Here is a 14,634-nt window from a genome sequence, read left to right on the forward strand (position 1 = left end):
TTAATCTGTTCTGCGTTGTGTACTATTCTAATAATTTGAAGTTTGATGGAATAACCGTTTTAACTCTACTACAATAATACAAGCAACAGAGAGATTTTCAACAGAAAGGTTCAATGCAACACGGCACTGTTGTTGTTGGCTACTATGGCAGTTCGGGCACACAGTTTATCGTTTGTAGCCTATAATACATTTCCCATCATGCCTTGCGAGGTCAATAAGGAAATGTGACTTGTAATAAACACCAGCAGCCGTTTTTGTGCTGATTGAATATAATGTATTTCTAAACTTTACAACATTTGTCAATGATTATAGTTAGTATTTAATTATCTCGTTCTAAGCTGATATGGAAGAATCTTAAGATAGGTATCCTACCTACCTAGAGCTAGGTAAAACTTAAAGAAAACTTACTATAGCTAACGTTACGTGTACTCATGAACTCGGGTCAATCAACAACATCATTGTTAGCTAGCTAGGATGTATTTTTGTTCAGTTTGTGGCATGTGTCATTGACATTTTTTTCCAAGGAATATTTCCCGTTTTTAGTTTTTACCGATATGTGTACTATGATTTATATCATATGTGGCTTCTGGTTGTGTTGCATACAATATTCTCACTGTATTCTTAAGGTAGGCAATCTCAGGGTGACGGTGCATAGCTAGCTAGCATTTTTCTTGTGAGACCTGTTTGATATCCCCAGGGTTAAAAGCCCTTAGTTTTGTTTAGACATAATCCATACTCAATGGAAGTACGGTCTCTCGTCAAAAGTGGTTCCATTTTGGATAGACACTGGGCTTGTTCGACAGTGCATGCAACTGCTGAATAACTGATTTTCAAATAACCTTGCATCATAAATAACTAACAAGGCCTACTTATTATTTATAGGTCAGTCGTCACAATTTACCCACAAAGCATCATGGATGTGATGCCATAGAGATAGATGAAGGACTCTAAGTGCCCTAAAGCTTGTGTTAGCATGGGCAGCAGCATTGAGGACTTTAACCATTTTGTTGCAATCAACTGGGTGGGATTTCCTATGGGTTAAGAAAGGATCACATGATGTCATCAGGATGGATCAGATAATGAATTATATGCATGTGGAAACATTCCATAACTGCAGGTGGCAGTAAATCACCAACCTTGAATTATATCTGTTCAAAGTGTGCAATTTTTCAGTTTGTTTGCCAACCACTGATATATAATAAGAACTGGAGATTGTGTCCAATATGTTTGACCGTTGTTTTCAAGTTAATCTACTCATGATAATGAATTATACCTCGGTCCGTTCATGGACTGTCTATATCTGGGTTGCATCCGGTTCACATGCGCACTAGCACTCAGTATGCACAGAGAGCAGAAATGACATCATCCAAAAACATGGCAGACATTGGATGAATATAAAATGTTAATATGTGTGTGATGGGAAAAAAAATAGGCCTCAGCGACGATTATTTTAATAATTCATTTGAAGTTTTGTAAACAAAGGTGATGACCAAAGTTTCTGATTAGGAATGTTCAAATATGACTTCTCTATGTTGCTGTCTATGCAAATTGTCTTTCTGGGCCGGGCGTCGGTTAAACTGCCGTATCGAAGCAAAACTGTATGAGCAGTCGAAACCGTGCTTCTAGGCCGGGAACCCAGTCCCTTGTTGCCAACTTATAGAAGTATTAGAAATGTATTTCAAATTGCAGATGGCCTAAATGACGCTGCCTGTGCTCTCACAGACACCATAATGGGACAGATACAATGATGCGATGTCTACCTAAATCTGTGTGTGATACCTTACTATTTTCATTTAGGGCACCTGACCACATGCATGACTATACCCCACCTAACACCTGTTCAACACCATCTGAGTGCTTACCCCTAAGCCAGTGGAATGAGACAATGGAATGTGGAAGCGAGTTAGCAGTTGACACAATGAAAAAGGAACTGAAATCAAGGGCCATTGTGAGTAGCCTAATGCTGCATTCATAACCAAGTGGGAAGGTGGTATTTACCACATACAACTGGGAAGAATCCAGTTGAACGGTCCTCCAACTCTGTCACATATTAAGAAAATGGCATTCAACTGTATTTTGGGCTGTTAAATGCAACAACAAAACATTATTTATAACAATCTATTAATGTTTTTTTGAACACTATAATTTGTTTGCTTGCATGATAGCTGTACTCTTAGTTAATGTTGACGCAGCTTTTTTGCCATTGGCCAATCGACTTTTCTCAATGAGTTCAAAGCATGTGAATGCCTCCAACTCATATTTACGACTTCACAACTGGTAATTACCACCACCCCACTTGGTTATGAATGCAGCATCATACGTAGGAGCCACATTAAGGTATTTAGACCCAACTGAATTTGGTCAGAAACCATTTAGGGATTTTTCAAGCCACTAGACACAGAAGTAGAACATAAACTGAATCACACTTTAGTTGTCTTATCTTGCTCATTTTGTGTTGACGGTGAGACAAGATAGTGAGGACAAACTGTACGTATGTTTTTACTGTATAGCCTAGGCTTTTATTATTGTCCATTTGACCTGCTTCACACCTCTCAGAGTGGAGGTTTATTCCTACTCTGAAAATGTCCAGACTTCTGTAACTATGCAATTCCATTAAATAACTTTCTTTCCATTTTTTTCTTGTGTTCTTAAACTAGCTTGCAGATTGTTCTACCAGGATGAGATCCATTGTGTCTTTCTACTTCTGCTACCTGCTGTGCCTGTGCCTGGGGATCGCCTGTGTGGTGTTTGTGTCCATCTGGAACTCCCAGTGGCGTGGTGGCTTTGCCTGGGATGGCTCGGCTCTTCAGTTTAACTGGCACCCTGTCCTGATGGTCACAGGTCTGGTCGTGCTCTACGGCAATGGTGAGTGTCTCAGGAAGTGCTTTTACTTCCAGTCTTTGGTGCAGGCAGATGTGTCTCAGCCTTTGAAATGAGAACTTGATGTTTTTTTAATTACAATGACTGTCTCAGGTTTGGATAGTTTGTGTTATGTATGGGGGTTTGTTATGTAGGTGAGTGGCTTAGTCAGTTGTAGTGAAACTACAATCAAGTGGTTTCACATTCCCATGTTGATGCAGATGAATGTGTCTCAGACATGAATTGGAAATAAGAACTGAAAGCATTTCAATCGCAACGAATGATTCATGTTTGGATATATAATGTTATGTAGGATATGAAGATGTTCTGTGCTGGTGTTTCGGGCATATAGAAAGCTAAATAAAGTCACCTTAACTTCCTTCGCTGCTCCCTTCTCGTCTTTCCCTTGCACCGTAGGCATGTCAAGAACTTAACCACGTTGACAGTGTACTGCAGGGATATTCAACTGCCGGGCCAGAACGGCCCGCGGGCCAGATCCGGGCCGTTTATTCATTTAGACTGGCCCTTTGATCAATTCTGAACATTAATAAAAGATCTGCAAAAAAATCCTTGCCAAAATCTGACATTCAGTGCCAAAATGTGATTTTTGCAGTCTAGCGCCTATATGGCGTTTCTAAAAGCTACTACTCTCAGGAACAAATACGTGCCTTCTGTTTCCCTCTCTGATGCTCACAAGGAATCATTAGAAGGGAGCGTGACAGAAAAACATCTAATGACTGGGGGAAATTAATTCAAAGCATACTTCCTTCAGACTGGAATTTGGCATTACCTGATTTGACACATCCTTGTGTTATTTATTGAGATGCATAGTTTTCAGATCATTTTAAAATGACCTAATTACTTTTAATAGTTGTTTTAAAAAATGGTGAGCACGAGGATTGTGCCTAGTGCTGTTGCGGTGACCGTATTACCGCCACACTGGCGGTCACGCGTCATGAAGGTAGTCAAATTCCACATGACCATTTAGACATGGTTATTAGGCTTCTCCAAGCTCTAATGCTGCTGCTGGTAATTAGTAGCCTACCAAACTTGCTAACGGTCTGGTACTCAGCACTCTATTGTCCCTCTAATCAAAATCCCATCAAACACTTCATGAGAGCCCATGAGCTCATGTTGCGCAACATTTCAATAGAGTGATGGCCGTAAATAAAAAGACGAGGATACCATCAAACTCTCAAATGTTGTTTTTTGCAGTCATTGTAAGCCTGCCACACACACACTATATGATACATTTATTAAACATAAGATTGAGTATGAGTTTTTGTCACAACCTGGGTCGTGGGAAGTGACAAATAATAATATAATAATAATAAATAATTTTGCTCTTTATTTAACCATCTTACATATAAAACCTTATTTGTTCATCGAAAATTGTGAATAACTCGCCACAGGTTAATGAGAAGGGTATGCTTGAAAGGATGCACATAACTCTGCAATGTTGGGTTGTATTGGGGAGAGTCTGTTTTAAATCATTTTCCACACACAGTCTGTGCCTGTATGTAGTTTTCATGCTAGTGATGGCCGACAATCCACTCTCACATAGGTACGTGGTTGCAAAGGGCATCAGTGTCTTAACAGCGCGATTTGCCAAGGCAGGATACAGAAATCTGGCAGTGGCTTCTGATTATATTACATTTTCACAGAACCGCTTGTTGCAATTTCGATGAGGCTCTCTAGTTCAGATAGCGGTAAGTGGACTGGAGGCAGGGCATGAAAGGGATAACGAATCCAGTTGTTGGTGTCATCAGTTTAGGGAATGTACCTGCGTAATTGTGCACCCAACTCACTCAGGTGCTTTGCTATATCACATTTGACATTGTCTATAAGCTTGAGTTCATTTGCACACAAAAAATCATACAATGATGGAAATACCTGTGTGTTGTCCTTGTTAATGCAGACAGAGAAGAGCTCCAACTTCTTAATCATAGCCTCAATTTTGTCCCGCACATTGAATATAGTTGCTGAGAGTCCCTGTAATCCTAGATTCAGATCATTCAGGTGAGAAAAAACATCTCCCAGATAGGCCAGTTGTATGAGAAACTTGTCATCATGCAAGCGGTGGTCAAAACTTAAAGCTCGTCTTTCAATTAAAAACAATGTGTCAATACTTTGCCTCTTGATAACTAGCGCACTTCTGAATGTTGTAAAAGCGTTACATGGTCGCTGCCCATGTCATTGCATAGTGCAGAAAATACACGAGAGTTCAGGGGCCTTGCTTGAACAAGGTCAACCATTTTCACTGTAGTGTCTAAAACGTCTTTCAAGCTGTCAGGCTTTCCCTTGGTAGCAAGAGCTTCTCGGTGTATGCTGCAGTGTACCCAAGTGGCGTCGGGAGCAACTGCTAGCACGCGCGTTACCACTCCACTATAAATCAATTTGTATTTATTTGTCACATGCGGCAAATAGACCTTACAGTGGAATGCTTACTTACAAGCCCATAACCAACAATGCAGTTAAAAAAAAAAAAAAGATTAAATAAAAAATGTAAAATAACAAATAATTAAAGAGCAGCAGTAAAATAACATTAGCGAGGCTATATACACAGGGTACTGGTACAGAGTCAATGTGCGGGGGCACAAGTTAGTAGAGGTAATTGAGGTCAAATGTACATGTCGGTGGAGTTAGTGACTATGCGTAGATAATAAACAGAGAGTAGCGGGGGGGGCAATGCAAATAGTCAGGGTAGCCATTTGATTGCCTGTTCAGGAGTCTTGGAGGTAGAAGCTGTTTAGAAGCCTTTTGGACCTAGACTTGGCGCTCCGGTACCGCTTGCCATGCGGTAGCAGAGAGAACGGTCTATGACTAGGGTGGCTGGAGTCTTTGACAATTTTTAGGGCCTTCCTCTGACACCGCCTGGTATAGAGGTCCTGGATGGCGGGAAGCTTGGACCCAGCGATGTACTGGGCCGTATGCACTACCCTCTGTAGTGCCTTGTGGTCGGAGGCCGAGCAGTTGTCATTCCAGGCAGTGGCGCAACCAGTCAGGATGCTCTCGATGGTGCAGCTGTAGAACTTTTTTGAGGATCTGAGGACCAATGCCAAATCTTTTCAGACTCCTGAGATTGAATAGTCTTCGTCGTGCCCTCTTCACAACTGTCTTGGTGTGTTTGGACCATGATAGTTTGTTGGTGATGTGGACGCCAAGGAAATTGAAGCTCTCAACCTGCTCCACTACAGCCCCGTCGATGAGAATGGGGGTGTGCTCGGTCCTCCTTTTCCTCTAGTCCACAATCATCTCCTTTGTCCTGATCATATTGAGGAAGAGGTTGTTATCCTGGCACTACACGGCCAGGTCTCTGTCTCAGCGTGGTCGGTAATCAGGCTGTTGTGAGCTTAGTGATGAGCTTTGAGGGCACTATGCATGTTACCTTAGTGTTCTTGGGCACAAGGACTATGGTGGTCTGCTTGAAATATGTTGGTATTACTGACTCAGTCAAGAAGAGATTGAAAATGTCAGTGAAGACATTTGCCAGTTGGTCAGTGCATGCTCGGAGTACACATCCTAGTAATCCGTCTGGCCCTGCTGCCTTGTGAATGTTGACCTGTTTAAAGGTATTACTCACGTCGGCTACGGAGAGTGTGATCACACAGTTGTCCGGAACAGCTGATGCTCTCATGCATGTTTCAGTGTTGCTCTCCTCGAAGTGCGCATAGAAGTAATTTAGCTCGTCTGGTAGGCTTGTGTCACTGGGCAGCTCGCAGCTGTGCTTCCCTTTGTAGTCTGGAATAGTTTGCCAGCCCTGCCACATCCAACGTGCGTCAGAGCCGGTGTAATACGATTCAATCTTAATCCTGTATTGACACTTTGCCTGTTTGATAGTTCGTCGGAGGGCATCATAAGCATCATAAGCTTCAGAGTTAGAGTCCCACTCCTTGAAAGCGGCAGCTCTACCCTTTAGCTCAGTGCGAATGTTGCCTGTAATCCATGGATTTTGGTTGGGGTATGTACGTACAGTCACTGTGGGGATGATGTCATCGATGCAGTTATTGATGAAGCCAGTGACTGATGTGGTGTACTCCTCAATGCCACTGGAAGAATCCCAGAACATATTCCAGTCTGTGCTTACAAAACAGTCCTGTATCTTAGTATCTACGTCATCTGACCACTCATTTATTGACCTTATTCTCTGGTGCTTACAGCTTTAAATTTGCTTGTAAGCAGAATTGTAGACTCGTCAACAGAGATGTTAGCATGTTCCAGAGATTTCTGTAAGTCTTTAGCTGACACTCTAGGATTCTTCTTAACCTCATTGAGCATTGTGCGCTGTGCTGTTGTAGTCATCTTTGCAGGACGGCCTCTCCTAGGGACAGTAGCAACAGGGCTGAAATTTCTCCTGTGGACTGACTTTTAGAGATACTTTTGTAACCCTTTACAGCTTTATGCAAGGCAGCAATTCTTAATATTAGGTCTTCTGAGATGTCTTTTGTTCGAGGCATGGTTCACATCACGCAATGCTTCTTGTGAATAGCAAACTTTGAATAGCAAATTTTGTGAGTCTTTTTTGGGGGCAGGGCAGCTATAACCAAAATCTCCAATCTAGTCTCATTGATTCGACTCCAGGTTAGTGGACTCCTGATTCCAATTAGCTTTTGGAGAAATCATTAGCCTAGGTGTTCACATACTTTTTCCAACCTACACTGTGAATGTTTAAACAATGTATACAATATAGACAAGAAAAATACAATAATTTGTGTGTTATTAGTTTAAGCACGCTATGTTTGTCTATTGTTGTGACTTAGATGAAGATCAGATCAAATTGTATGTCAAATTTATGCAGACATCCAGGTAATTCCAAAAGAGACTGGTGACAGAAACAGTATGTACAAAATAAGTTACAAATAACGCGAAAAAACACACACAATAGCACAATTGGTTAGGAGACAGTAAAACGGCAGCCATCTCCTCCAGTGTCAGTTTCAAGTTTGAGGAAGACAATTTTCAGCGTAAAAATGACCTTTATAATGCAAGCATTACATGCATAATTATATTTGTGGTCACTTTTGATAATGGTGTTTTCCACTAATGGAACATTTGCACTTATAGCTACTACCTTGTGCTTATTGCTGCGCTTATATTGTGAAGAAATAACCTAATAGTTTATCAACATTTTAAGCTAAACGTTCTGATCTGTTGCGTCAGCCACATTGCATAAAACTTTTTTTGATGCTAGTTGTTGTATTAATTTGGGATCCATCTCATTCCACAACTGTCCCAGACTATGTTTGGAATATTTATTTCTCGCACATAATATAATAGGTCAAATTCTCTACGATGGGGGATAGTAGATTGACATAGGCTCGTGCTTTTGCTGTTCGTTAGGCCTACTCATCTTGTTGGCTGATGAAAAGTAAATGTGGACATTTCTTCCAATATCTTTCAATATGCACCTCGGAATTGGATAAGGAATTTGCGCAGTTGCATCCCGGAGGTTTCTGACTTGTAGCCTGTGAAGACCGGATCACGTGATGGAGAGCCATGTGAGTGAGAGACACTTCGAATTGCGAAGGGCACAACTCCGCACTCCAGGCCGCAAAAGTGCATTACGGCCAGAAAGGGGATGCCGCCATGAAATTCGATGCATTATCAAGTGCTTGTCAAATTGTGAATGAGAGACTGTTGGAGTGTGTACAGCCTGCGCAAAAAAGAGCTTATGCCTTTCAAGTTACTTTTTTCAAATCATCATTAGCGTCTCATCGTGCAGCCTTACAATGAATAAAAACATCTAAACATATAGCCCAACGTTTGTAGAACAAGTAAAGTTACATTAATAACTCTAAATGTAGCATATAAGGGGTACCTATATATTTGTTAACCGCTCAACGCAGAATAGCCGCATGTGCGCACTCCCTCAAATCGTTTGGAGAAAATATTTATATTTTATTCAGCTTTGTTCAATTGTATTCTTCATACTATAAGATAATGAAATGGAATTTTAAGGAAATCTTGTCTTCTAAATGAACTAGTGTAGCCCACAACCATTTGGCATAACCACATCAGGACCTAACATAAGGAAAACTCAGAGTATGCTGTTCTTTTCTTCTGAAATAGACTACATTTTCTTAAAATCATGCGTCTTTAGACCTGTCTAAAATAAATAATGGAATTATTGTGAAGGTGTAGGCTATATTACATGGATTTATTAGACTTTAAAAAATGTCTTGTAGGCTATATTTGGAAGCCCTGAGATGTGAAATGTGTTTGTTAATTAACTGTCAATTACCATGATACCCACAGTTATTTGCTTGACAATCACAGGCTGATGAAATTTCGTTTATTAGACTTTAAAAAATGTCTTGTAGGCTATATTTGGAAGCCCTGAGATGTGAAATGTGTTTGTTAATTAACTGTCAATTACCATGATACCCACAGTTATTTGCTTGACAATCACAGGCTGATGAAATTTCGTGACCACCACAGCCCTAGTTGTGCTTTTCCTTTTCAGTGATTGTAAAATGTTTTGGTTGCACCTCCACTTAGTTGGTTGAGCGCCTTCCACTTCTTTCATAATTACCTTTAGCAACATTCAATTTTAAGATAAGTGCTTTATTGGTGTGTTTGTGTGTTGCTTTTTTATACAGTTTATACAGTTCTTCCAAAGAATAATTGCTTATGGAAATGTATGTCCCCCCTGCAATTTTAGATCTGGCCCCTGTACGAATATAGTTGAATAGCCCTGGTGTACTGTATACAAGAGAGAAAGACAATTAAAACAAAGCTTCAATTGCAGCAGATATCCAAGTAAAGTGAGTGGTGACCTTTTTACATTTTTGTGTCTTTACCTGTCTTATCTCTAGGAGCGGTGTTGTACCGCATTCCCCTCACATGGGGGCAGAATAAGCTGCCCTGGAAACTGCTGCATGCTGGTGTCATGCTCCTGGCCCTGCTCTGCTCCATCCTTGGCCTCTGTGCTGTGTTTGACTTCCACCACACCAACAGCACTCCCAACCTCTACTCCTTGCACAGCTGGATTGGCATTTGCACTACAGCACTCTTCACCACTCAGGTTTAGTATATCTGCCACTGCCAGCACACAAATTAAAACGACATTGTCTTAAAAACAATTGTCAGCTCATATTACGCCATATAATGGCCTAAACGTATTATGTCGTACTTGGCATGTATGGCGATTGTTAAAATCGTAATGCCACTTTCTATGTCTGTGAGATGGTGACATATGTTTTGTTTTCAGTGGGTGATGGGCCTTGCTGGCTTCCTCCTACCCTGCTCACCCATGTCATTCCGCAAGCTGCTTAAGCCTGCCCATGTGTGGATGGGAGGCTGCATACTGATACTCAGCATTGTATCCTGCATTTCAGGGATCAACGAGAAGCTCTTCTTTGCACTGTAAGAGACATTGGCTGCATCTCAAATAGCACCCTATTCACTATACACTCTTAGAAAAAAGGGTTCGAAAAGGGTTCTTCGGTTGTCCCCATAGGATAACCCTTTTTGGTTCCACGTAGAACCCTGTTGGGTTCCATGTAGAACCCTCTGTTGAAATGAACATGGAATCCAAAAGTGTTCTACCTTGAACTGAAAAGGGTTATGCTATGGGGACAGCCGAAGAACCCTTTTAGGTTCTAGATAGCTCCTTTTTTTCTAAGAGTGTAGTGCAATACTTTTGACTAGGCCTCATAGGTGAAAAGCAGTACACTAGGGCAGTGTTTCAAATTTTTTGGGGAAGTGCTAACATTTCATTCAAGCCTTTGATTTCAATCATGTACAGTGCATTCTGAAAGTATTCAGACCCCTTGACTTTTCCCACGTTTTACCTTACAGACTTATTCTTATTCTATTCTACACACAAAGTAGAAAACAGGTTCTTAGAATGTTTTACAAATTTATTAGAAATTAAAAACTGAAATACTTTATTTACATAATTATTCAGACCCTTTGCTATGAGACTTGAAATTGAGCTTAGGTGCATCCTGTTTCCATTGATCATCCTTGAGATGTTTCTATAACTTGATTGGAGTCCAGCTGTTTTAAATTCAATTGATTGGACATAATTTGGAAAGGCACTCACCTGTCTATATAAGGACCCACAGTTGACAGTTCATGTCAGAGCAAAAACCAAGCCATGTGGTCAAAGGAAGTGTCCGTATAGCTCCAAGACAGGATTTTGTCGAGGCACAGATCTGGGGAAGGCTCCCCAAAAATGTCTTCAACATTGAAGGTCCCCAGAACACAGTGGCCTCCATCATTCTTATATTTGGGGAGTTCTCCCATTCGTCTCTGCAGATCCTTTCAAGCTCTGTCAGGTTGGATGGGGAGCGACGCTGCACAGGTATATTCAGGTCTCTCCAGAGATGTTAGGTCTTGTTCAAATCTGGGCTCTGGCTGGGCTACTCAAGGACATTCAGAGACTTGCCCCGAAGCCACTCCTGCATTGTCTTGGCTGTGTGCTTAGGGTTGTTGTCCTGTTGGAAGATCAACCTTTTTCCCAGTCTGAGGTCCTGAGCGCTCTGGATCAGGATTTAATCAGGGATCTCTCTGTACTTTGCTCTGTTAAACTTTCCCTCAATCCTGACTAGTCTCCCAGTCTCTGAAAAAAAAAAATTATATATATATATATATATATATATATATATATATATATATATACTATTGCAAAAAAAATTGAAAACCTGTTTTTGCTTTGTCGTTATGGGGTATTGTGTGTAGGTTGATGAGGGGGAAAAACAATTTAATCCAATGTGGAAAAAGTCAACGGGTCTGAATACTTTCCAAATGCACTGTATGTTAGTGCTAGGGAAAAAACTAACATGTGCACCCCTTTGAATCCCAAGGAACAGGATTGAGAAATATTGTACTAGGGAATAGGTTTGGGAAACATTTAATATTTTTTTATTGAGTAGGAAACAATGTACTCTTTATACACATATTTCCATAATATAGCTAAAGACAAAAAGGACATCAACCTGTGTTGGACAATATTATTCAAACTGTGTACAAAGTGTTGTTGATTCTTTCTTCAGGAAAGGAACCACCAATGGTACAATGCCATATGGCAACCTGCCACCTGAGGCATTGGTCGCCAACTCATTAGGAGTCTTGATTGTAGCCTTTGGATTGGTCGTCCTGATGATTCTGTCCAATCAGAAATGGCAGCGACCAGAGCCTCGAAGCGAAGACCTGGGCTACAGTGTGAGTGCAACAAACCTTCTGATGTAATGTTGCCAAGTCAGATGTCTTGACCGAGTGCAGCACTGAATATGATGTTTAAAAATCAGAACAGATTTGTCCCATACTATGTATGCAGATAGAGCTGTATTATCTTCATAGCTGTTTGTATTTTTTTTGTTGTGAAATGGTTATAAACCCTGTTTGGTCTAAAACAAATTCATTATTTGAATGACATCTGAAAATGCTTCTTTTTTTTCAATACTATATTCATACTCGGTGAAAGTGTATTCACAGATGTATTCAACTCCTTTGTGTTTTTAACAAACTTTAATGTTTCCACATGCAGCCACTGCTTCAAGACGACAGCTAATAGAAGAGATGAGGAGGCTTCAAACCCGCTCTCAGCCGCTAACCATACTACGCAAGCTATCCAGAAATGTTTATCTGCCCCTGCTGGGTCCAAAGTTGCCTTAAGCAAATAATGATGTTGAATGTCCTAGGACCAGGGCCAACCCTGGGCATAAGGGCCCCTGGCCACTTTGGGGTCTGAACTTACTGTTGAGAGTTAATATAGTAAAACACACTAGGTACCATTTTAAAATGTGTTATTGCATCAGCAGTTTTTCTCTTATATCAGACACTGACAGTCACTGAATTAGCCAATGTCAGCTAAAAATGTTTTGATTGGTAAGTTAGTCTAGCCAGCTATCTAAACATTGTAGTAATCATGGCCAAATTACTGACTCGTCACGCAGGGCACATGCCAAGGGGCCATGAACTCCAGGGCGCTTACATTGATATTGTTAGTCATTCTCACTCAGATATCATATTGAAGTGATACTTCGGGATTTCGGCAATGAGGCCCTTTATCTACTTATCCAGAGTCAGATGAACTTGTGGATACCATTTTTATGGTTCTGTGTCCAGTATGAGGCAGGCTAGAGGTAGTTTCGCAAGCCAATGCTAACTAGCGTTACCCATAAACTTCCAGTTATTGTGCTATCTGCTGGCATGCTAGCAGATACCAATAGACCTCCAGTCATTGCGCTAACGCTAGTTAGACATTGCAATAGCACTAGTTAGCAACTTCCTTCAAACCGCACACAGAGACATTAAAATGGTGTCAAGAAGTTCATCTGACTCTGGGGAAGTTGATAAAGGGCCTCGGTGTCAAAATCCCAAAATATCCCTTTAACATGGCATAAGTCAGGGCAAAATGTGTAAAATTGCTGAAAATCAGCTGGTAAACTGCAAATGTTTCTCTCTGTCCCATGGCAAAATGAGTAGAATTGCATGAAATGTACTTTCAAACTTAAAAATGTTTCTCTCCGCTGTCAAGATGGGGCCACGGTAATCTTTTGGCTACGAGGTGGAGCTCCCCCCAAGCAAATCTTGCTTAGGGCCCCCAAAAGACAATTGCTGGCCCTGGTCATGACAGTGTTGTAAGCAATAGTATGTGTCCCATCAAGATATACGTTTTATAAATGTATTAAATAGTCGATTTTCCATCGCTGCCTTCTTTTTTTATGAATAAAATCATGAATAAAGTATGATATACTCAAAGATAACACGGTATTTCAGCAGTTCTTTGTGACTGCCATTCCTGTTGTGCATGCAATTTAGACTGTAGCCTCATCATTAAAGCTACAGTCTGGGATTTTGGAATCTGTTCAATGCTCATTTAAATTCTTTATATTGACCATTCAGTGTTTGGCCACACAAACAATATGTTGTGTTCTTATGGGGTAGAGAAAGCTACAGCTAGGCCTATATGGCCAGCAGCATACCACCCTGCATCCCACTGCTGGCTTGTTTCTGAAGCTAAGCAGGGTTGGTCCCTGGAAGGGAGACCAGATGCTGCTGGGAGTGGTGTTGGAGGGCCAGTAGGAGGCACCCTTTGGTTAAAAAAAAAAATATATATATACCAATGTCCCAGGGCAGTGATTGGGGACATTGCCCTGTGTAGGGTGCTGTCTTTCGGATGGGTTGTTAAATGGGTGTCTGTGGTCACTAAAGATCCCATGGATCATATCATAAGAGTAGGGGTGTTAACCCTGGTGTCCTGGCTAAATTCCCAATCTGGCCCACATACCATCATGGTCACCTAATCATCCCCAGTTTACAATTGGCTCATTCATCTCCTCTCCCCTGTAACTACTCCCCAGGTGTTTGCTGTAAATGAAAATGTGTTCTCGGTTAACTTACCTTGTTAAATAAAAATTCCCAAATATTAATGGTCTATATGTTTTTCACATGGTGGCAGCAGTATCAAGGATTCAGTGTAGAGAGCAAATAAATAATAAACTAAATTGATAGTCTACAAGACATTTTAGATATAGTAGGCTAGGCTATACAAGAGCAAAATGTTACACAAAGTATGTGGATCTGTTATTTAATTTGGTCCTTGGGTGGGGTGGGATTGGGATGGGGGGATGGTGGTGTAGCTTCATTTTGTATGTATTCATGTTTGCTGACTATTATTACAAAATAAACATTTGATCACAAAAGAAAGTATGTGGATCTTTGCTTTCTGAATGTCAGTGTTACCATACATGTATACACTCAATTCATGACAAGGGTGTGCTTTTTGGTTCTGTGTGCCGAAATTACCAATGTGGCACAAAAGCA

General features: G+C 40.9%; 1 protein-coding gene across 4 annotated transcripts; it reads left to right on the top strand.

Annotated features, from left to right (window-relative positions):
• Positions 1–212: 212 nt before the first annotated feature.
• On the top strand, positions 213–14,513 carry cyb561a3a (cytochrome b561 family, member A3a). 4 transcript variants are annotated; one of them, XM_020490348.2, is made up of 7 exons: positions 213–386; positions 1,798–1,948; positions 2,658–2,865; positions 9,675–9,883; positions 10,070–10,224; positions 11,859–12,027; positions 12,353–14,513. In XM_020490348.2, the coding sequence occupies exons 2-7, from the start codon at positions 1,811–1,813 to the stop codon at positions 12,374–12,376; spliced, it is 903 nt and encodes a 300-aa protein (XP_020345937.1). In that variant the 5' UTR covers positions 213–386; positions 1,798–1,810; the 3' UTR covers positions 12,377–14,513. The 4 variants fall into 4 exon arrangements, with proteins under 4 accessions (XP_020345937.1, XP_020345942.1, XP_031685622.1 ...); XM_020490353.2 differs by lacking the exon at positions 1,798–1,948 and having other exon boundaries at positions 214–386; XM_031829762.1 differs by lacking the exon at positions 213–386 and having other exon boundaries at positions 462–1,948.
• Positions 14,514–14,634: the final 121 nt, after the last annotated feature.

This window comes from Oncorhynchus kisutch, linkage group LG8 (assembly GCF_002021735.2).
Source record: "Oncorhynchus kisutch isolate 150728-3 linkage group LG8, Okis_V2, whole genome shotgun sequence".
NCBI lineage: Eukaryota > Metazoa > Chordata > Actinopteri > Salmoniformes > Salmonidae > Oncorhynchus > Oncorhynchus kisutch.

Coding starts and splice junctions, on each gene's coding strand:
- cyb561a3a (XM_031829762.1), top strand. CDS start 1,745: ATGATGCGATGTCTACCTAAATCTGTGTGTGATACCTTACTATTTTCA. Junction 1,949..2,657: donor AACTGAAATCAAGGGCCATT/GTGAGTAGCCTA, acceptor TTCTTAAACTAG/CTTGCAGATTGTTCTACCAG. Junction 12,028..12,352: donor GCGAAGACCTGGGCTACAGT/GTGAGTGCAACA, acceptor TTCCACATGCAG/CCACTGCTTCAAGACGACAG.